The following is a 24,421-nucleotide window of genomic DNA, read 5'->3' as shown; positions in this document are numbered from 1 at the left end:
AGGCTAAGTGTCCTTCTCCCAGCTCAGATAAGGCTCTGGTAGTCTCCTTTGAGGGCAGATCTTATTATGGAGACTGTTCTGGATATATTTCAAAATGGTTATTGTTTCCCTCCCTCTGCCTGAAGCAGGAGAAAATTTTTCTCTCACCTTCACCAGGTGAGAACATGGTGGGGCTTCCAGAGGTAAAATTCACAAAAGTGTGGGGGCGCCTGGGTGGCTCAGTCAGTTAAGCCCTCGACTTCAGCTCAGGTCATGATCTCGTGGTCTGTGAGTCTGACCCCTGCATTGGGCTCTGTGCTGACAGCTCAGAGTCTGGAGCCTGCTTCAGATTCTGGGTCTCCCTCTCTCTCTACCCCTTCCCCACTCATGCTCTGTCTCTCTCTCTCTGCCTCAAAAATGAACAAACATTTGGGGCGCCTGGGTGGCTCAGTCGGTTGAGCATCTGACTTTGGCTCAGGTCATGATCTCATGGTTTTTGAGTTTGAGCCCCGCGTTGGGCTCTGTGCTGTCAGCTTGGGGCCTGGAGTCTGCTTCAGATTCTGTGTCTCCCTCTCTCTCTGCTCCTTCCCTGCTCACACTCTGTCTCTCTCTCAAAAATAAATAAAGATTAAAAAAATGAACAAACAATTTAAAAAAATTTTTTTAATTCACTGAAGTGTTGAGATCCCTTAATATTGGGCTCCAAGGGGTTTAACTCTCAAGGCAGTCTATACTCAGCCTCTAGCTATCTGTCAGTGACCATTTAAGTGTCCCCATCAGTTACTGTCTCCAGCAACTTCTGCTCCTGATAAGCTATGATTCTCAGTAGCCCCTGTCTCTCCAGGTTGGGGGCAAGGAGGGGGCCGTTTGTCTTGTGTCCTCAATTCACTGATGGATATAATTAGAGTTCTTGATTTTCAATTTTTCAGCTTTTTTCTTGTGAGGACAGGAGTGGACTTCCAAGCTCTTTCTATGTCAAAGCAGAAACTGGAGATCCTTATCTAATCTTTACAACTCTCCGAGTTAGTATTTTTCCAAACTGACAGGCAAGGAAACTGAAGCTTAGCAAGGTTAAATTAAGTGGCCCAAACTTATGCAGTCAGTGAGGGGGTGAGTGGCTATGTTGCCACAAAGATGATAACATTAAATTGGGATTCAGGCAAGATCCTGTACCAGGAAGCCAGAAAGGCATCTGTACAAGTATAGGCTGCTTTGGAAAGAGGCTAGGAGGTGTGTATAAGTGTGTGTGTCCTCATATAGATGCATATGAAGAAACCCTGGGATGTCAGCTGACTTTGAGAAGGAAAGGGGTGAAAAGTTGGTTCCAGAATCCTTGTCTTTACCATACCGTCAGTGTCATTCCATTGTCAAAAAGAACAACTTATTTTAGGGCTGAATTTAAAAAGGCACACCTAAGAAATTGACAGCTGTTTATTAAATGCCTACTATGTGCCAGGCACTGTGACAGTATGGAACAGATACAGTGCTTAACAAAGCAGTGTCCCTAATTTCATGGAGTTGATATTGTAGTGAGGAAAACTAGCTAGTAACCCACAAGTTATAACATGTCAGATGGTGATAAGTCAAATAAAGAGAACTAAAGCAGGATAAATGGGATTGAGTGGTACAGGTATTGTTTTATAAGATGTGGTCAGAAATGGATGCTTTGACAAAAATGACCTTTGAGGGGCACCCGGGGTAGCTCAGTCGGTTGAGTTGGACTTCGGCTCAGGTCATGATCTCATGGTTCGTGAGTTCAAGCCCCACATCGGGCCCTGTGCTGACACCTCAGAGCCTGGAGCCTGCTTCAGATTCTGCGTCTCCCTCTCTCTCTCCCTCTCTCTCTTCCCCTCCCCTGGTCATATTCTATCTATCTCTCTCAAAATAAATAAAAACATTGTAAAAATGTAAAAAAAAAAAAAGGTAACTACACAAGAAAGGGACTTGTAAATTGTGGTTTAGTAACCATGTGGTAAATGATGGGGACTCCTTCTAGCCAATACTCTGGTCTCCCACAAACAAAGGATTGTGGAACTTCAGGTATCAGCTGGGGTCAAATGGAGGGACAGTTTTGTGTCCAAGGGGGCACACAAAGAATAACTTGGCAAAGGTTATACATACTTTCTAAAAGTAAGCTCTGAGTCAGGCTCCTACTCAAATTCCTACTTGATCAGGTGTGACAGAAAGTGTTTTAATATACATCAAGAGCCTAAAAAGTATCTGGTACAGAAATTATGGGTTCTATCCATGAATATGATTTAAAATATAGAAAAGCAATGTTCAGGGGCACCTGGGTGGCTTAGTTGGTTAAGCATCTGACTTAGGTTCAGGTCACGATCTTCCAGTTCATGAGATCAAGCCCCAGTTGGGCTCTCTTCTATCAGCACAGAGCCTGCTTGAGACCCTCTGTTCCCTTCTCTTTCTGCCTCTATCCTGCTCATCCTCTCTCTCTCAAAAATAAACATTAAAAAAAAAAAGCAATGTTCATAGGGCAGGGATTTTTGTCTGTTTGATCATAGCTGTATTCTCACAGCTTAGAATATGCCTGTACAAGCTAGTGTTAATAAATATTTGTTGAATAAATAAATAAATAAATAAATAAAAAGGGTTTTCTTTATAAAAATTATTTCTAATATTTTAAAAATTTACCTAAATTTCCTTCAATGGGCTACTGTTTACATAAACTATGATCCATTCACTCTCTGGATTTAACTCTATTTTATTTATTTGTTATTATTTTTTTAACTCTATTTTAAAAAGCAAACAGATGGCTTAAATGTTTGTAACACCAGAATTAAAATCTAGCCCATAAAGTAATTAGATCTGGAATGGAGACTCAGTATTTTCACTTTAAAGATGAGGGGACTGTAAGGCCACACAGTGACTTATTGGCATTTTTAAGCTACTTAATACATAAATTATAAAAATTCTTTTGAAGAGGATACAAACAAATGGAAAGATATGGGATAATTCATGTAGTGAAAAATTTACTATCTAAAGCAATCTTCAGATTCAATGCAATCTCTATCAAAATACCAACAGCATTTTTCACAGAACTAGGACAAATAATACTAAAACTTGTATGGAATCACCAAAAAAAACCCTAATAGGCAAAGCAATCTTGAGAAGTAAAAACAAAGTTGGAGGTAGCACAATCACAGATTTTAAGATATATTGCAAAGCTGTAGTAATCCAAACAGTATGGTACTGGCACAAAAACAGACATAGATCAAGGAACATAATAGAGAGCCCAGAAATAAACCCATGCTTATATGGCCAATTGATATATGACAAAGGAGGCAAGGATATACAATGGGGAAAGACCAGTCTCTTCGATAAACAGTGCTGGGAAAACTGGACAACTACATGCAAAAGAATGAAAATGGACCACTTTCTTTTACCATACACAAAACTAAACTCAAAATGGATTAAAGACCTAAATGTAAGACATGAAACCATAAATTCCCTAGAAGAAAACATAGGCAGTAATTTCTTTGACATTGGCCACAGAAAAATTTTTTAGAGATGTCTCCTCAGGCAAGGGAAACAAAAGCAAAAGAAAATTATGAAAACTATGTCCAAATAAAAAACTTTTGGACCACAAAAGAAACCATCAACAAAATGAAAAGGCAACCTACTGAATGGGAGAAGATATTTACAAATGATATATATGACAAGGGGTTAATATCCAAAATATATAAAGAACTTATACAACTGAACACCAAAATACAAATAATCTGATTAAAAATGGGCAGAAGACAGGGGTACCTGGGGGGCTCAGTTGATGAAGCATCTGACTCTCGATTTTGGCTCAGGTCACGATCTCATGGTTCATGAGTTCAAGCCCCACATCAGGCTGAGAGCGCAGAGCCTGCTTAGGATTCTCTCTCCCTCTCTCTCTCTCTGCCCCTGCCCTGCTCTTTCTCTCTCATGCTCTTTCTCTCTCTTGAATAAATAAACTTAAAAAATGGGCAGAAGACCTAAATAGACATTTTTCCAGAGAAGACATACAAATGAAAATATGCTCAACATCCCTCATCATCAGGGAAATGCAAATCAGAACCACAACGAGATAACACCTCACACCTGTCAGAATGGCTAAAATCGACAATACAAGAAACAACACGTGTTGGCAAGGATGTGGAGAAAGGGGAATCCTTTGCACTGTTGGTGGGAATACAAACTGGTGCAGCCACTGTGAAAAACAGCATGGAGGTTCGTCAAAAAATTAAAAATAGAGGGGTATCTGGGTGGTTCAGTCGGCTGAGCGTCCAGCTTCGGCTCAGCTCATGATCTCGCAGTTGGGGAGTTCGAGCCCCACATCGGGCTCTGTGCTGACAGCTTAGAACCTAGAGCCTGCTTTGGATTCTGTGTCTCCCTCTCTATCTGCCCCTCCCTCACTCATGCTCTGTCTCTCTCTCTGTCTCAAAAATAAATAAACGTTAAAAAAATTTTTTTTAATTAAAAATAGAAATACCATATGATTCAGTAACTCCACTACTGGGTATTTACCCAAAGAAAACAAAAAACACTAATTTGAAGAGATATCTGCACCCCTATGTTTATTGCAGCATTATTTACAAGAGTGAAGATGTGGGAGCAACCTGTGTCTATTGATGGATGGAAGGATGGGTGGATGAAGAAGACGTGGCATCTGTATATACAATAAAATATTGCTCAGCCATAGAAAAGGATGAGATCTTGCCATTTGTGAGAACACAGGTGGGCCTTGAAGGTATCATAATTCAGCCAGACAAATACCATGTGATTTCGCTTCCGTGTGGAATCTAAAACACAAAACAAATGAATACACAAACAAGAAGCAGAAACATAGATAAATATAAAGAACAAAATACGAATATAAAGAACATAAATATATAACTACAAAGAACAAACTGATGGTTCTCAGAGGGGAGCAGGGTGGGAGGATGGACAAAATGGATGAAGGATAGTGGGAGACGCAGGCTTCCAGTTATGGAATAAGTCACAGGGATGACAGGGATAGCATAGGGAATATAGTCAATGATATTATAATAGTGTTATATGCGGACAGATGGTGGCTGCACTTGTAGGGAGCAGAGCATAACGTATGTAGTTATCAAATCAGTATGTTGTACACCTGGAACTGGTGTAACATTGTGTGTCAACTACACTTCCATTTAAAAAAATGGAAAAATAAAAACTTAGAAGCGAAAAACAAAGATGAGGGGATTACAAGGCCACGCCATGACTTACTGGCATTTTCCACCTACTTGACACGTACCTGATAAAAGTTCTTTGGAGGCAATAAGAGTTACAGGTTGTCTGCTAAACAATTCTATGATGTACTTGAAAATGATTTCTAGACCTTTCAGAAGATAGATGGGAAAACAATACTAGTTCCCATGCAAGAAAGCATGAGACCAACGAATGCCCGCAAACGAGGGCCAAAAATTCCAGCAGCAAGTCGTCCATCAATCTGGGAAACATTTATCAACTGGCCAGAGTGCCAAGCCTTGGGGAAGCCGTGGGAATACAGAGATGGCCACGGCCCAGATTTCCGTCTCTTTGCAGAATCTCATTGGCGAACAGGGATTTAACACATTAAGCCACAGTGTGTGAAGGACTGAATAAAGGATGTGCCAAGTGTGAGAGAGCGTGGAGACGGGGTAGGAGCACAGACTCCAAATGGGATGGAAGTAAGATATGGGTGTCAGGGGATGACAGCACAAGAAGGACCCGTGAGGTGATGAACCCAGTGTGCTTTCTGGAACAACCCTGAGAAGATTTTAGGAGACAAGCAGTCGATTTCAGTCTGTCCCTCCCACACTTCTGTTCCTGTAGCCACACAAGATGCTGAACAGAGCAAATGGCACAGAGTCTGTCCTCACGTTTCCATCCTCGCTCACCACCATTTATGGCTCTGTGCCCTTTGTCACGGTTTCCGTTTCCCTCGGTATTACCTGGCCTGCGTGATGGGGACGAGAACAGTGCCCACCTCATGGGATGGGTCAGAAACTGACAGGAAATTAGTAGATTGGTTTATTTATGTGACACGTATTTACTGAGTGCCTGTTGTGTGGCAGGCATTGTACCCAGCAAAGGGGACGAAAGAAATGGACTGTCCTGTTTTCATGGAACCTACAGCTAAGAGGGAGAGCATTAAATAAACAACTAGACTACTTCATACCTGGAGGTGATAGTTGTGGTTTCCTCTGTCTGCTCATCGCTCCCCCCTCCCCGGCATTTGTCTTTCTCAAAGTATAATTTGAACCCATTTTTGGTTAAACTGCTGTGTGGGAGAAGGTCACAAAGCCAGTAATGGAGCCCAGCCAACCACCTAGCACCCTCAGGGACCAGAGTTTTATTTTTATTTACTGGGTATGATGTATCCAGAAACAGTGAAGTTTTCCCATTTTACTTTATAGACTTCCCAATCATATTACAATGAAGATAGAAAGAATTAGACAAGCCTGTCCCTCCCCTCACTTGGGGGTCGAAAAGACAGCTGGTTGGTTATACCGAAGGTGGGATGTCTGCTCACGTCTACAGAGGGACGGGGTTTGTGATTCACTGGCCACAGAGACGTGGAAAGGGCACCCTACTAAGCTTCTGGCTCAGAAGGAAGAGACATTGATTGAGGGTCCATTACATCCCGACACCATCTGGGGAATTTTACATAAAGTAGCTCATCTGATTCTCAAAATAACCTTTCTTATCCCTACTTTATAGATGAAGGAGCTACGAGTCAAAGAAATTAAGTGACTTCTTCACCCAGCTGGTGGAGGCAGAATTTGAGCCCGGGCCCGCTGACTCTAAAACCACGTTCTTTCCGCACACCCAACGTATATTCTAACTAGACAAATTAAGCTAGAATTGGAAGAAATAATGAGATAAAGAGTCCTTTTTGAGGAAGAAAATCAGCCTAGAAACAGGAATGCTTTCTCCTGTCATAATAATCCATGTGCCTACCAGTGACACTGTCTAATTCCAAATGTCCCCTTTTAGAAATAGAGGAGCTAATATATACATGCACACATGTGTGCGTGTGTGTGTGCAGAGAGAAAGAGAGGGAGGGAGACATTAGTTCAACCCTGTAATGTAATTCTTGAAATTGATAATAGGGAAATGGTCACAGATGTTAACAATGATTTATGTGTTGTGTTCATTGCAGTGGGTTTTTTTTTTTTATAACGAAAGAGGAAAAATGAAAACAACTGGAACCTATCATGCCCAACAACAGAGGAATGGTGGAATAAATTATAATTCAACGGAATAGTGGAGTATTATAAAGTCATTAAAATTCATGCTGTGGAATAATGTTTAATTGTATTGAAATATACTCATAATATAATGTTCATTAAAAATAAAAGAGGTCATAAGATCCTATATATAGTTTGGTTCCAATATTTGTTGAGCAACTACATATACGCATATATATTTAAAATCTGGAAGGAAATGTGCCCAAATGTTAATAGTGATTATCTCTATGTTATAAGAGGACATTTTTTATTTCGTCTTCACCACCCTCTGTATTTATCCTTTTCTGTATTTTCCAACACAAAACAAGGGTGTGTGCTCTGCTGTTCCTCCCCATAGAGCATCTGGTTCTCAGACTCAGGGCTTGCTTGCTTGGAAGGAAACTGCTTTTCATCCTTCCTGGTAGCAGGCACCAGAGATCGGGGCTGTAGCAGCCTGAGGACCCCATGTGTACCCCAGGCACTCACAAGGCAAGCTGCTTCTCACTCTCCTTACAAATGATTTCAGATGGCAATTAAAAAAAAGAAAACGAAGTATCGAACAAGAGGTCCTGCCATTGCCTTTAAAATGTGTTCTTTTGATGGTTCTTTTAGGATCACATCTTCACAGAGGCATTTTACCCTGAGTGAATTCCTGAAGAGAAGGGGCTGGCCATAGCATGTCTTTTATGCCCCAGTTCGTTCGTTCGTTCGTCCGTTCATTCCTTCCTTCCTTCATTCATTCATTCATTCATTCATTCATGTAAGAAAACTTACTGTGTCCCTGCTGGGCTCTATGCACTAATCAAAGAAGATGCAGTGAAACATTAAGTAGGGAAAGTTTTAAAATAGAGGTCTGAGGAAACAGTAGAGTGGACTTCACACATACCCTTCATTGTCACCCCCCGTGCACCTGTAAGCTTGAACCACCCAAAGAGACAACTCAAAGTAATCACCTCTATGAACGTCTTTTCTCTCCTCTCAAATCAGCACTCCCTCCTCACTTCCTGAAAATGACTGTTTTCTTATTGTCACACATGCAGCAATTCTAGTGCCTAGCATGTTGCAAAAACAGTCCTTTCTTTTTTATTTTTTTATTAAAAAAATTTTTTTTTCAACATTTATTTTTGGGACAGAGAGAGACAGAGCATGAACGGGGGAGGAGCAGAGAGAGAGGGAGACACAGAATGGGAAACAGGCTCCAGGCTCTGAGCCATCAGCCCAGAGCCTGATGTGGGGCTCAAACTCACAGACCACGAGATCGTGACCTGGCTGAAGTCGGACACTTAACCGACTGCACCACCCAGGCGCCCCAAAAACAGTTCTTTCTATATCGTTCTTATCTGCCTGCTGAACGTGCTGCCGTAAATGAAAGTCTCTCTTCTTGTGCATGTGCAATTGGCTTACTCTGTGTCACATGCAGGAAACGATAGAATTTCCCTAGGGTAAACAAATGAGTCCACCCCAATATCTAAACAAGTAAATATCTAGGTGCTCCTATAACCCACTTGGGATCCACCAGGGTTGGCAAGTTCTGCTGTAGATCCTGACCACCTGATACCAGGCACCAGGCCTTAATTATTCATCTTAATACGCTCAGAGCCTAGTATGTTGCCTTTCACAGCTAATGAAATGTTTCATCTCAGCTAACATTTATTGAGTGTCTACCATGTGCCAGTTATGGTGCTGGTGGTTAGAAATATACCAGTGAACAAAACACATATGATTTTGCCCTACAATTTGGTAGGTGCAGAGAAATGTTAAACAAAAACACTCTGAAGGAAAAGTACAGAGTGGTCTGAATGCTAAGGAAATATCTGAATAAACAAATGCATGAAAGAAAACGCTGTATATTTTACACTGTAATATTCATTCGCTAGAAAGGTGTATTCTATATATGAAGAAAGAGAATATTGTGAGCTCACTCAGGATGGATTAAGAATCCCATAAGACATAGGGCGCCCGAGTGGCTCAGTCAGCTGAGCATCTGACTCTTGATTATGGCTCACATCATGATCTCAGGGTCATAGGATCGAGTCCTGTGTTGGGTTCCCCACTGAGCATGAACCCTGCTTGGGGTTCTCTTTCTCTCTCTCTGTCCCTCTCCCTGACTCACATGCTCTCTTTCTCTAAAATAAATTAAAAAAATAATAATCCCACAAAACGATCTGACTCCTGTGTTCATGCACCTATGACGCGTCCTAAGACCTCATTAGCTTTTCATGGTCCTATCTCAATAGATGACTCACTCTGAACTTACAGGCAACTAAAAACCCTAGGGTATTTTTGTTGTTGTTTGTTTAATGCGCTGCCATAAGTCCAAGTATCTCTTCTTGTACACGTGCAATTGGTTATTTGGATCTAAGTAAGTGACTTTCTGTGTTCCTCCATTAGCTTTCATCTTGCTACAGCTGGTTAATCAATTTGACCTGCCCAAGTCCTCTGATGCCTAGTCCTGATATGGGAATATATGTGTCCCTTCCCATCAGTGGGTGTGGTTACCATGATGACAAGCCCAGATCAGGCTGTTGGAAGGAACGCTGACGGGAGTGTTATTATCACCTTTGCAATCAACATATATCAAAAACATTAAAAAGTCCACATCCTTTGTGTATGTAATTACAGTTCTGGGAATCTATTCTACCAAAATAATACCAAACAAAGAAAGGCATATGCAAAAAAAAAAAAAAAAAAAAAACCCAAACAACCCAAAACCTGTTTTTACTCCATTATTTATAATAGTGAATAGCACATTGAAAAATCCTAGCCTTTTAAGGGGCATGATTAAGTTCAGATGACCATAACAAAAGAAAGTTTTCCTACAAACTAAGAAAATTCCTAACGATGGGCTTGCAACAGCATTTTATTTTTAGAACCTCTCTGAGCTTCTAGTGTAGCTCAGGAACCATTAGATGCTAATACATATTGTTAATGAAGAGATAATGAAACGGGGCGCCTGGGTGGCGCAGTCGGTTAAGCGTCCGACTTCAGCCAGGTCACGATCTCGCGGTCCGGGAGTTCGAGCCCCGCGTCGGGCTCTGGGCTGATGGCTCAGAGCCTGGAGCATGTTTCCGATTCTGTGTCTCCCTCTCTCTCTGCCCCTCCCCCGTTCATGCTCTGTCTCTCTCTGTCCCAAAAAATAAATAAACGTTGAAAAAAAAAATTAAAAAAAAAAAAAAAAGAAGAGATAATGAAAATAGTTTAGAAACAGGTGATTAAGAATATGGAATAATTAGTTATTAAAAAGATACTTGTTTGTATGGTATTGACAAGGGATCTTCTCAGGCAAACAACCCTTCAGCAAACAAGACAGATAAAACCCCCTGCCTTGAGGAGCTCACAATCTAATGGAAGGGGGCAGATAATACTCAAGTCGACAAGTAAAATGGCACATTGTGTGGCAATAAAGGCAACAGGACAAAAATTAAGTGGGGAAGGATAGGAAATCCAGCCGGGGAACTGAAGGGGAGGAGGAAGCTTCAAATAGGGGGATCCGGATGGCGTCCCTGAGAAAGGGCCATCTGAGCAGAGACCTGAAGGAAGGGGGCGATGAGCTGGACAGTTGGCTGGGCCACGAGCATTCCAGGGAGCAGCTCGGTTTTAGCAATACAATTTTAAAGGATTAGTGGGTTACTTTTGTGCAGGCAGTCCAACCCCTGCATTCCTTGTCACTTTCAATTACCCATAAGTACACCCAACTCGCTCATCAAAGAGAGATTCCCCTGTCTCTCCCTTCTGGCAGCCAGAGACAGATTCCCCAGTCTGTGCCCAGGCTGCCTTGCTGGAAGCAGATGGGCAGCCCCACCCCCTTCTTCCTGGGTCTGGCCACGTGGTGAGAGCATAACCCCGTACCCTGCGGCCCCATTCCCCCCCCCACTGAGTCTAAAGGGGCATTAAAATTCACACTTGTTTGTACCTGGTGAGTCTGTATTCTCTGCGTAAGGGCTCACTCATGCAGAAGCAGAACCACGCATCCTCCGAGTCACTTTCAGAACGAAGAATGTAATCTTTAACCAGATTGAAAGAGTATCAGAATTTTGTTGTTTTTAGGGTCTCGAGATTGTTGTATCTGGAGCGAAGGTGTCAACAAAGAAGTGCTTCTACAGATGTGTTAATCACTATGTATGTGTTTTGAAAATCACCGTGGCGTTTGTAGCTTCTGGTCACCTGCTCGGGTTCCAACGGATGACTTTCTACTACGCCTGCTGGCAGCAGAGGTAATTTTTAAGGTGCAGTTGCACGGAGGACACTGTACTCCGGGAGGGCAGAGCCGTGCCTGTTTTTGTCACCGTTGTTACCCCAGTGCCTGGCGTATAGGAGACACTGCATGAATGCCCACGAATAAGCGAGTGACTCCAAAGATGACAGCTTTGGTGGAGAGAGAAGACTTGTAGGCTGCTGTGGGAGAGGCAAGTACAGAGACCACAGGGAAGCAGGAGAGACAAGATGGCATGCGCCGTGCAAGGGGAACCCAGGTGGAGTGTGCATTTAATGTGCAAGGGCAGGGCGGGGGCGGGGAGATGAAGTGTGAGAAAATCACTGGCATGGCGTTTGTCCCTTCCCCCATGTATATGTTGGATTACTTTGGTCAATTCACTTAGCACCTTGGAGACTCAGTTCCATCCTCTGGAAAATGGCGGTAACAGTACTGACCTCACAGGGTTGCTATGAGAATTAAGTAAGATAATGCATATAAAGCCCTTGGCACAGAGACTACCACCATAAAAAAGTCATAGTAGACCCTCATATTTTCACTCAACATGTACACGTTGAGAGGCAGTGTAGAGCGTGGAGGGAGTAGGGATCTGGGGCCAGACTGCCTGAGTTTGAATCCCAGCTTTATCACTTAGAGCTGAGCGGTCTTAAGAAAGTTACTTAATTGCTCTGTGCCACAATTCCCTCATCTGTGAAAGACAGGGTAACAGTGCTAGCTTATCGTGATCAGTTAATAAATGTAAACCACTTAGAATGGTACCTGGCACACAGGCACTATTATTGTCCGCGAGGCATTTTTTTGTGTTTGTTTCTCACTTTGATTCCTCAAGGGCTGGTGGAAGCGATAGGATATATGGCAGCAGACAGATACGTTGATGTGATGATGGAGGAGTTCGTGTTGGATGGGCTGGATCTGTGCCTCATTTCAACATCGGCTCTCAAACTCGAGCAGACACTGGATTCACCCTGAGCGCTTGTTAAAACACAGGTCGCGGCCTGTGAGTGCCTCATTCAGTAGGTCTGGGTGGGACCTGAGATTTTTTATTTCTAACAAGGTCCCCCAGTGGTGCTGATGCTGCTGGTCCAGAGACCGCACTCGGAGAATCACTGCGATGCAACATGAAAGCATGTGCGAAGCTCCAAGAGAAGGAAAAAGGAGAGATGCATAAAGAGACAGGAGTTCTGAAAAGGACTGAGTAACAGATACGAGTAGAAAGAATAATTCACTCATTTATTCATTCAGCAGACATTTACTCACTGCCCACCGTGAGCAGGGCCCTGTATTCACCGATCAGCTGAAAGGACCAAGATTTAGCTGAGTAGAAACGACAGTGGGTTGGGAAGGACTATCAGTTTATTGAATTAAAACAGAATAGCCTTTAAAGAAAGCAGCCACATCCTCATCAGGCCTAATTCCACATCGTGTCCCCATTAGGTCTAACTCAGGCATCCTTTGTGTGTGTGTGGCGGTGGGGGTGGGGGAAGAATATACATAAAATTTACCATTCTAACCATTTTTAAGTGTATAGTTCACTGACATTAAGTACACTCTATATTTTTGTGCAGCCATCACTCACCATCTATCTCCAGAATTGTTTTCATCTTCCCAAACCCAAACTCTCTGTTCGTCAAGAATTCCTTACTCCCTTCTCCCCTGTAGCCCCTGGCAACTACCATTCGACTTTCTGTTTCTCTGGATTTGACTATTCTAGGTCCTCACATAAGTGGAACCATACAGTTTTTTGTCCTTTTTTGTGACTAGTTTATTTCACTTAGCACAATGTCTTCAAGGTTCATCTATGTTACATATAGCATGTGTTAGAATGTCATTCCTTTTCAAGAATTAATATTGCACTGTATGTATACATCACATTTGTTTAGCCAAATCATCCATCAGGAGATGTTTGGGTTGTTTCTACATTTGGCTGTTGTCAATAGTGCTGCTATGAACACGGCTGTACAAATACCTATTTGAATCCCTGGTTTCAGCTATTTGGAGTATATATCCCTAAGCACCATTTTAATGTTTATTTATTTTTGAGAGAGACAGAGATAGAGCTTGAGCGGGGGAGGAGCAGAGAGAAAGGGAGACACAGAGTTGGAAGCAGGCTCCAGGCTCCGAGCTGTCAGCACAGAGCCCTATGCGGGGCTCGAACCCATGGACGGTGAGATCATGACCTGAGCCGAAGTCAGATGCCCAACCGACTGAGCCACCCAGGCGTCCCTCTAAGCACCATTTTAAAGCAGATACATTCTGTTCGGGTGACAATTAAGGTCACTCTTCCCCCATCCCACCCTCTACCTTTTCCCCACTTAAAACTTTACCCCTCCTGACACTCAGGTACCCAGACCTCTCATCTGAATCTGATAAATCATCCACACCTCCAGGTAAATTAGCACAACAAGGACCAGGGGAATTTATTTCAATGCTTTACGGGCTGAACGCATGCATGAATCTTCCTTTCCCTATCACGACCTTACCGATACACTGTCCAAATACACTTGTGCCAGGAGCTTATTAGGTACTATTCAGAAACGAAACAATTTAGTCTCTGGAATCAGACATCTGGTAGAGGAACCTGAGCTTACTATTTACTAGGTGTTTACGCAAATGACTCAATCTTCCTAGTTTCAATTTCCTGATCCATAAAATAGGGATACTAGTTTCTATCCATTTGGCTGTTTGGAGAATTAAAGTAAGTACACCAATTAAATTAAGATGAGATAAACCAAAACAAGACAAAGAACTAAACCTAATAGCTGGCACACGGTAAGAACCCAGAAAATGCTGGGCATCCTTGGTATTATAACTGGGTGACTCCAAATATATGCCAAGAAGGTTCCTGCCACCTAGGTACACAGAAGAACATCACAATGAGCATGGAATTAACAGCCCTACTAGGCCAGAGACCCAGAATACAAAACAATGGACATTTTTTAAAACACAGGATTCAATGGGGCACCTGAGTGGCTCCGTCAGTGAAGTGTCTGACTTTGGCTCTGGTCATGATCTAGCAGTCTGTGAGATTGGGCCCTGCATCAGGCTCTTTGCTGACAGCTCAGAGCCTGGAGCCTGCTTCAGATTCTGTGTCTCCCTCTCTCTCTGCCCTCCCCCTGCTTGTATTCTGTCTCTCTCTCTCTCAAAACTAAACAAACATTAAAAAAATTTTTTTTGTTTAACACAGGATTCAAAATGACAGCCTGGCTACAAAGGATTAAAGATGTCCTTAGATGGGGGAGATATTTTGGGGCAGGGCCCTCTGTGGAGCCCACAACTTATACTAGCATTCCCCAGCAGTCAGCTATGGGTGTTAAGTATTTTTCTTGAGCTCTTTTTTTTTTTTTTCTGAGTTTGCAAACGTCAGATAAAAATGGATTCTAGAACAATGGAAATTTGAGATGAGAAATGGTTGCAGCAAATTTGGCCAGGCCTCCTCCTAGGATGGCCCCAGTCCTTCTGGGACATGTTCTGACGACTGGATGGCCTTTTTCTAAACCTCTGAAAGGGGATGATGTTCCCGCCACTTCCCTTGGAAGAATATTCCACGGTGAAATATGACTCACTGTCAGGGCCCTTGCCTTTGAGATTCTCTTTCTTCTCTTGACCCACTTTCGTCTGGCCGTGCCCTTTTGTACAAAGTCAAACGCAGCCTCCCCTGGAGAAGGTTGTTCTGTGAGGACTGACATTTAAAGACCATTACCACCTCTCACACTCAGCCCTGTTCATTTAGCCAAGCAAAGCATGTTTAATTCTTTTAATCTCCTCTCATAAATCAATCTCTTCATTCCCTTAATAGTCCTTCGCCTATGCTTTGAATTCCTTCCAGTCTGGCCATCCTAAGCTCTTGTTCCGTTTATACTTGGGACTTGCCAGTCAATCACAAATGGCTCTCGGGAAAAGCAGCCAGGCCCGCCAGGGCTCTAAGTGCTCTCACTGTGCTGGGCTGTCTGCAGTCCCCCAGGCACTGGGAGTCCAGAGAAGATCCCCGAAGGCCTGGAAGCAAGCTTGAGACATTTGCCGCCTATACCATTATGGGTCCTTCAATCCTGGCCCATCTGATCCAAGGTCAAGGGAACTTCCCGAGAAGCTACCTCAGACACCTGTACCTCTACTGTCACTCAAGCTCCTCAGTATGTCCTTCTTTCCCCTAGCTTTTACCCACAAGGGCACGAGGGCAACAGAGGAGCCCAGAGGAGTCTTACCTGGAAGGTCCCAGCATGGTCTTCTTCCTTATCACCCTCTCTGTTCTCTTTGAGGGCAATTAATGTGAATCCTCTGAAGTAGGACGGTGGGGCAGCTGAAAGGGTTACTGTGGAGAGAGGAGAAAGCAGATCATAAGCACAGGAATCAGCTGGCTTCCATCTGACAAATGAATGTTGGTGAGTTCTCCATCAACAAGCCAGACCTGTGGGTTGGGGGGGGGGGCAGCAGACAGTGGAAAAGCCTCATTCCTTTGAGTAGTGAACTTTTGCTCTCCATCCCGTTCCTCCTTACATTTCAGAACCTGCAAAATGCCTGAACTATGATCTCAGTTGGGCCTCCTTGAACCAACAAAGGCTTTGGTGCACTCTCTCTCCCAGTAGCCACAATTTGAAAAAGATAGTCCCTGGTCAGGGGCACCTGGGTGGCTCAGTCAGTCAAGTTTCTGACTTCAGCCCAGGTCATGATCTCACGGTTTGTGAGTTTGAGCCCTGGTTCAGGCTCTGTGCTGACAGCACAGAGCCTGGAGCCTGCTTCAGATCCTCTGCTCCCTCTCTCTCTGCTGTTCCACTGCTTGCACTCTCTCTCACTCTCAAAAATAAATAAACATTAAAAAAAAAAAAAAAGAAATCCCTGGTCAGCAACCTCAATCTTGACAGTTATCTAATGTTACACTTCCAAAAGAAATCTAGCCGCTCACAGCCCAAACTCCCTTACAAAGTCCTTTGGGGCAGAGAATGCTGTGTGTTTTCCAAAATATACTTCCTATTTCTTGTAAGCACTCAGCTAGACCACTTTCCCAGCCTCCCTTGCAGTTAGGTCTGTTTGCGTTCTGCCAAGGGAAAGCACAGATGGACGTGATGCATGCCACTTTCTGCTTGGCCCGCACAAACTTTCCACAGGATCTTCCAGTCTCCCTCTCCCACCTATGCCTGCAGAATGCAGCAGATCCAACAGAAGATCCAACAGAAGGTGTCCTGGGAGAAGATGGTGGAGTCACAAGATAGAAGAAACCAGGGTTTCTGAATAGCTACACAGAGAATCACCCACTGACCAGAAACATCCATCTTGTACTTTGCCTGAACTGGAAACAAACTTATATTGTGGGGGATTGTTTGTTACAGCAGCTGGAGTTCTATGAAACTACATCATGCTCTTCCTTCTCAAATCTACCCAGATAACTTCGTTTTCATTGAATCTAGCTCAAGGGCCTTCTCAGCAATGATGGTCACCCCTCCCTTTGTATCCCTAGCACCTGGCACAGAGCCTGATGTCTAATAGATGCTCAATTCAAGTTTCTTGAAATTTATATAAATTGGGATTGAAATTACTGTCTGGATTAAAGTGCTAAGAGTCTGGCCTTTAAACACAGAGTTATAGACTCTTAGAGCCTTAAGCTGTCTCAAGAACCCTCCATTCCAGCCTTCTAACTTCACAGACAGGAAACAAAGACACAGAGAGGTCAACAGACACCCCAAGGCAGTAAGAGCACCCACAAGGCAGACTTAGGGCCAGACTCCTTTTCCCCAGTTTAACATTCCACCCATGGTTGCATATATGGAGTATATCTGAGTACGGATAGTCTACAAATGTTAGGTTTTAAAATTTTTAAAATCAACTTAACATATACCATTTATGTGATTCTGAAAAGCAACCCCCTGTCAGGGAGGGGCATTCTAGTCTTCTGCTTTCAGTCCTAAAAATAAAGGACCCTCAAATTCCAAAAATTAAAACACCTTTCTTGGACCATGCACCAGCAGCCCATTAGCCCCAATACAACGACATCTCAGGAAAGAATGCTGAGAACCAAAGATTGCAAATCTCATGCTATAATCGCTCAGTTCATCCCACAAAAGTAAAAGAGCATTCTGATTGGCTACTGATGTCTATCGAAAGGTCAGACAGACCTTCTTAGTAAGGAAGAAAGGGTGAGAGAAAAAGCACAGTACAATAGAGTAAGAAAAGTAGGGTGCTCACCAGTGACAAGCAGAAAATGATGATTATGATGTCAGAAGAAAGAGCTGAGATCTCTGAGGGACAGACAGACAGCCCTAAAGCAGTCTGAGGGTGTCTAGAGTGGGGTGGGAAATGAACAAACAAAACCAAACAGAAACAGACTCACAGGTACAGAGAAAAATTTGGTCGTTGTCAGAGGGGAGGGGAGTGGGGGAATGGGTGAAATAGGGGAAGAAGAGGACAAGTTACAAAATCCCAGCTATAAAATAAACAAAGACATGGGAATGCAATGTACAGCATAGGGAATATAGTTAATAATATTGTAAAAACTTCATATGGTGACAGTAGCTATATTTATCATGGTGATTGCTTTGTAATGCCGAGAAATGTTGACTCACTATGTTGTGCACCTGAAACTAATATAATATTGTATGTCAACCACGCTGAAATTAAAAGCACCTATAGGTGGGCATAATAACAGCACTTACCTCAAAGTATCAGTGTGAAGCATAAACGAATTAACACACGGAAAGTTCTTAACAGCATGCCTGGAATATACTAGGCACTTAATAAATATTAGTCCTTATTACCAGTGATGAGATTATCACATTGCATTTTGTGGATAAGTGTTCGTCTACCTATTCATTAAGTCCTTCAAAAGCAAGAACCACATCTGAGCTCAGCACGGTGATTAGCAGAGAGTTGATAACGCAATTAAGTTTACCAAACTGTGTTCATGGACTAGTAAACTCTATATTATAAAGATGTCAGTTCTTCTCAAATTGATTTATAAATTTAGTGCAGTTAAATTAAATTCCCATTGTGTTTTTTTTTTTTTTTTGTGATATGGACGAGTTGATTCTGAAACATACATGAAAATGCAAAGCACCAAGAATGTCCAAGGCAATCTGAAGAAAGAAGTGAAAAGTTGGAGGGCTTGTACTACTACACATCCAGACTTACGGAGCTACAGAAAATCAGCCGGCGTACTATAGCACGGAAAGAAAAAGAGGCCATTGAACTGTTTGGGGTCCAGAAAAAGTTCCACAAGTCTATGGAAACTTGCTGTATGATTAAGGATCTCCTGCAGAGCAGTCGGGGGAAAAGATAATACCTTCAGTAAATGGTATGAGGACCACTGGGTAACTATATAGAAACAGGTGAATCTTGACCTTGCACATCATACGCAGAATAAACTTCACATAGACGATAGAGCTAACTGTGAAGAATAAAACAGCAAAGATTTTAGAAGTGAGCCTAGGATAAAATATGAATGATCTTGGAGTCAGAAAGATTTTTTTAAGCAGACATAAAAGAGAAAATAAAAACAGTGACAATAAAAGAGAAGATACATAAATGGGCTGATGTAAAAATTTTGCCCAGCAAAAGACATCATCAGGAACAAGTACGGCACAGTGTGGAAGAAGATATTTGCGACGCATATCACCATCAGTTGACTTTAATCCAAAATATATAAAAACTCTTTCAGATCAAGAAAAGAAAGACAACCCAATAGAGAAAAATAGGCACAACACATGAACTAATGCTTCGTAAAAGAAGGTGCCCAAATGGCCAAAAAGCATATGAAAAGACACTCAACCTCGTTAGTGAACAGGAAAATAAAAATTAAATCCACAATAAATTACTACCGCATTTCCACCAGATTGACTAAACGTAAAAGGATTAACAGTATCAAATGTTAACTGGAACTTTCACACACCGTTGAACCGAAAATAAGCAATTTTCACTGGAAAACTCTTTGGCAGTATTTACTGAAGCCGAACATATACAGACCCTATGATCCAGTGATGTCACTCCTAAATCAACAGGAATGCATACATATGTGTACCAAGTAACATCTATCAGGTTATAGTAACATTGTATTAGCACCCAAATGGAAACTCAGTGTCAATCATCAGTAGAATAGATATGTAAACTGTGACATGTTCGTATAATTGAATGCCCTGTAGTAATGAAAACGAACGAATTACTGCTACATATAACAAAAGGATAAATCTTGGGGCACCTGGATGGCTCAGTCGGTTAAGCGTCCAACTTCAGCTCAGGTCACGATCTCATGGCTCGCGAGTTCAAGCCCCGCGTCGAGCTCTGTGCTAATGGCTCAGAGCCTGGAGACTGCTTTGGATTCTGTGTCTCCTTCTCTCACTCTCACTCTGTGTCTCCCCTGCTCTCACTCTGTCTCTGTCTCTGTCTCTCCCTCAAAAATAAATAAATAAATATTTTTTTAAAAAAACCAAAGGAATAAATCTCATAAACATAATCTTGAATGAAAGAAGACATATAAAATAATACAAAGGCTATGATTACATTTATATATTTGTGTGAAATCCGAAAACATACAAAGTAGGGGCACCTGGATGGCTCCGTCGGTTGAGCATCCAACTCTTGATTTCGGCTCAGGTCATGAAGCCAGGGTCATGGGATCGAGCCCGGCATCAGGCTCCTCACTGAGCATGGAGTCTGCTTGGGAGTCTCTCTCTCACCCACTGCCCCTCTCCCCTACTCATGCTCAGTTTCTAAAATAAAAAAAAATTTTTTTAAAGTAATCTACGATGCCAGAGGTCAGGACAGTGGTTACACGCGTGGCAAAGTGGAGTGAGAAGTGATTTGCAGGTGGCACAAGGAATGCCTCTGGAGTGCTGATCATGGTCTGTTTCTTGATCTCGGGCCCACTGCATGAGCATGTTCAATGTGTAGTAATTCACTAAGCAGCCCAATTTGTGAACTTTTCCATATGTAAGTTATATTCTGGTACAAATGTTATTCAGTGATGTTTCTGAATGATAAATATGCCCCTTTCTGTACATCTGTGCATTACACTTAAAGGGCTCATCATAAAGTTGGTTTCCCAGAAACCAAGGAATGATGCATTCCTATAGGTTAAAAAAACAAAACAAAACAAAACTAAGGTTTTCCTCTACCTCATTGTATATAACACACAGGACGGAGGCTCTGGAGGCTGAACTCAGAGTGGGGTTTCAACCTGAAATTATCACTGGTGATGACGGTATTCCACAGTACAAGCTGAAGGAAGACAGGAGATCCCATCCCTCCACAGGACCCCATTAATGTGACCCTCTCCTGAAAGGCACAAATGTGCAGTATGTTCTGAGTTCCAGTAATGACTGAAGATGACTGCTTGGCAATAAATAATAGAATCTTCTCTCTAATGACTCCTCCCTAGTGCCTCCCAAGAGAGGCCATTAAGAGACCCAAGAAATGCAAGAAAAATGCTGATGAAGGTTTAGGGAAAAAAAAAAAAAAAGTCCATTCAGAGCCATCCTGTGAGCACATACAGGGAACTGGTTAAGAGCAAAGATTTTGGATTAGAACCCTAGAGCTATCATTTATTAATTACATGACCTCTGGCAAGTTATTTCACCTCCCTGTTCCCTCATTTTTAAAAGAAGCTAATGATACTGCCTTTCTTATAGGAATGTGGAGAGGATTAAATAAACATCTATCACAGTGCCTGGTACATAAAGGATTCAAGAGCCGTAAAGGATGCCGATGGCCACTGGCACTGGGGATGTTGGAGCTGAAGAAGATGATGATGAAAATGATAAAGACCAGAATGTTCAGCAGGCTGATCAACCGGCAACGGGTTTCCAAAAGCTGGTCCTCAAGGACAATGACTGAACCTCCAAAGAAAAACGCTAGCAGGTGCCAGTAAAGGACCCCTGAGAGGGCTGCAAGGAAATAAAGGTCTTTGGGGATGATCCTCACAGGGTCAGGGTATGGGGAGCTCTGGGTAAGCCCTTATCATGAACAGAGCCTTCCTTTTTCTGAATGCCTCTCACCCAATTTTAATTACACACTTATTTGTGAGTTATATGTTAAATGCTGGTCTCCCCTAATAACCTGGAAGCTCCGTGAGAGCAGAGACCAAGTCTCTCTTAAGCTGCACGGTATTTTTAGCATTTAGCATGTCTTTTCACTCACAATAAATGCTCAATAAACGCTCATTGAGTGTTTGTCCCCTTGGTCCCTCCTTCAAAGTTTCCTCCTCCAAAGCTACCATGTGTAGTATTCAGCCCCTCATCCCTTTGTTACTAAGCACTTTGTGCCCGCCCAGTGCTGTGCACCTGGAGACAAAAAAAAAAAAAAAAAAAAAAAAGATACGACCTCTCCCTCTAGGAGCATTCAGTCTAAGAGCTGGGAGGAAAAGACACATCAGCGGATATTTTTTATAACATACGATGGGTATTATGGATGTGAGGATGATTTGCTCTGGGATGCCAGAGGAGGGAGCATCTGGGTCTAACGTGGGAGTCAGTCAGAGGGGGCTTCAAGGAGGAGGTGGCATTTGAACTCCAAGTGGAGTGAGGAATAAGAGTTTGTCAAGTGGACAAGAGACTAACAGCACTCCAGGTACAGGGAAAGGCATGATGAGACAGTCTTGGCCTTGGAAACGAGAACTATTTCTGTATTTCATAAATTGCAAGCTGGAAGGGACAGGGTGATAAGAGGTCAGGGGAAGAAGGTAGGGGATAGACACTTAAAAGCCTTCAAAGCCTTGCTAAAAAGGGTGGATACCTCCCTGGAGGTGACGAGGGGGTCCTAAAGGGTTTGAGTTAGGGAATGTCATATTCAGATTTATGTTTTAGGAAGAGCAGGCTGGAAGTTGTATGATTATTGAATTACAGCCTTTCCCTGAAAACCCGTGGCAAGGGCCTCCTGGTCTGCCTTGCTGATATGAGGACTGATGTTTCACCCTCGAGCCTGGCCTTAACTCGCTACCTAAGGTTGAGTTCTCCCCATCCTTGGGTACACTTGCCATATGAAAATCCCAACTCCCAAACAGCTTCCTGGGTCCTTCAAGTATCAGTGTGTCAACCATTTAACATGAACTCTGGGCTTCAGATTCCCTGGCCCTAACTAACCTCAGTGAAAAGATCCTGAGCCAGATCCCAGCTCTCTCCACCTGCTAAATGGCACTGAGATGCCCCAGTGTTCATGCCCCCCACACACATCAACTACAGGGAACTTTAACTTCTGCCTTAACTTGCAACCTGGGGTTACAAAGACTGCTGAAGCAGTACACAAGCCACAGCGGTCCCCTCCCTGCTGTGCAGGACTTTCAGAACACGGGAAGATTCGATGCACATGCTTCACTTAGAAATTGGCATGGCGCACCTGGGTGCCTCAGTCAGTTAAGCGTCTGACTCTTTATTTCAGCTCGTGATCTCGCAGTTGGTGAGTTCAAGCCCCGCATTGGCTCAGTGCTGACAGCCTGCTTGGGTTTCTTTCTTCCTCGCTCCCTGCCCCTCCTCCACTTGTACTCTGTCTCTCTCTCTCTCTCTCTCTCTCTCTCTCTCTCAAAAAAAAAATCCATTAATGATAATAAAAAAAGAAATTGGCACAATTGAGCCCACCCAGCCAGGACGAGGCGGAAGGAGATGGTATTGATGGGTTGGCAGATGGGAAGGCAGGGCTAAGTCTAAAACAAGTGTGATGGTGGGCTTGGCCCACTCTGTTTCCCTGGATGGTCTTCTGTAGCAAGTGCTCCAGAATTCCCAGGCAGAGATGAAACACGTCCCATTCCAAATTAAATATCACACATATCTAAATTGAAAACTGGGGGCGCCTGGGTGGCACAGTCGGTTAAGCGTCCGACTTCAGCCAGGTCACGATCTCGCGGTCCGTGGGTTCGAGCCCCGCGTCGGGCTCTGGGCTGATGGCTCAGAGCCTGGAGCCTGTTTCCGATTCTGTGTCTCCCTCTCTCTCTGCCCCTCCCCCGTTCATGCTCTGTCTCTCTCTGTCCCAAAAATAAATAAAAAACGTTGAAAAAAAATTTTTTTAATTGAAAACTGGATGTAGCTAACAGATCTGGGTTCGAATCTCTACTGTTTACTATGTGTGACCTTTGGCAAGTTACTTAACCTCTCGAGGTCCCAGTTTCTAATCTCCTGTAAAATGACGGTCTTGGTACTTATCTCATTGTTATGACAACAAATGAATTAATATTCATAATAATAAGTGTACATATATGTTTGTTAAATTAGTAGGATACACTAAAAATAAATCATTCTCTTCCATAAAATAGGGATCATCATTATCATCTCATGGGTTTGTTATAAGGATTAAAGGTGGGAATGTATATGAAGCACAATGCAACAGCCCAATGGAAGTTCATTCTTTCCCACATATGCTACCTCTTCATGGGATGGCTGGGAGCCAGATGCATGGGTCCTGAGCTGACCATTACGCAGATGGGAAGAGGGATGGGTGGGAAGGAAGCTCCTGGAGACTTGGCGATGTGTCAGCCAAGAGAATGTAGCTGGGGGTATGGGTGAGGGCAGGAAGCACGGAGGGACATACACTCTCCAGGAGCCCCACTTCTTACCCTACTCAGACAATGGGATCTCTGGGGCTGGCGACAATAGCACCCCCTCTCCCTCCTGAAACATAATGTCACAGAAGTGACTGTGGCCCAAATTTAGTCTCTCTCCACACCCCATTCCCCTGCGTCTGTGACCCAAGATGGGCCAATCAGAATCCTCCCCCAGGGTTTTTCCAGTTTGGAATTAATGGGACCAGGGCTTTTCTTTTAGTTACAGGACTAACTGAAAGATTTTTCATGGAAGGTTCTTGGCAGCTATAGTCCTTGTTATTTGGAGAAAGTTTATCTGTAGTAAGAAAAATGAGGACAACACACAGAAACACAGCCAAGAGATACGGGATGGAAAAAGTGACACAGACAAGGTAGAAGGGAGAGGTGGAAAGGAGAGAGGGAGGAGAGAACCCTTTTGGGTCCCTAGATCCATTTATACCTGAAGCCAGACCCGCCCCTAGACTTTCCAAATATGAGACTCAGTAATTCTCTTTCTGC

The 24,421-nt window shown here is 43.1% G+C and overlaps 1 protein-coding gene across 1 annotated transcript in view; it reads right to left on the bottom strand.

Annotated features, from left to right (window-relative positions):
• SPON1 (spondin 1) overlaps positions 1-24,421 on the bottom strand; it is a 258,114-nt gene that overhangs the window by 222,124 nt on the left and 11,569 nt on the right. The window contains exon 2 of the mRNA XM_047070588.1: positions 15,615-15,721. Within this exon, the coding sequence (XP_046926544.1) occupies positions 15,615-15,721 (107 nt within the window). The remainder of the gene's footprint in view (positions 1-15,614; positions 15,722-24,421) is intronic.

Source organism: Lynx rufus, unplaced genomic scaffold (assembly GCF_022079265.1).
Source record: "Lynx rufus isolate CCGP_SWC_20201006 ecotype Redwood Valley unplaced genomic scaffold, mLynRuf1.p SCAF_9, whole genome shotgun sequence".
Taxonomy (NCBI): domain Eukaryota; kingdom Metazoa; phylum Chordata; class Mammalia; order Carnivora; family Felidae; genus Lynx; species Lynx rufus.
Note: the sequence above shows the minus strand (reverse complement) of the source record. Positions and strands in the feature narration are given on the sequence as shown.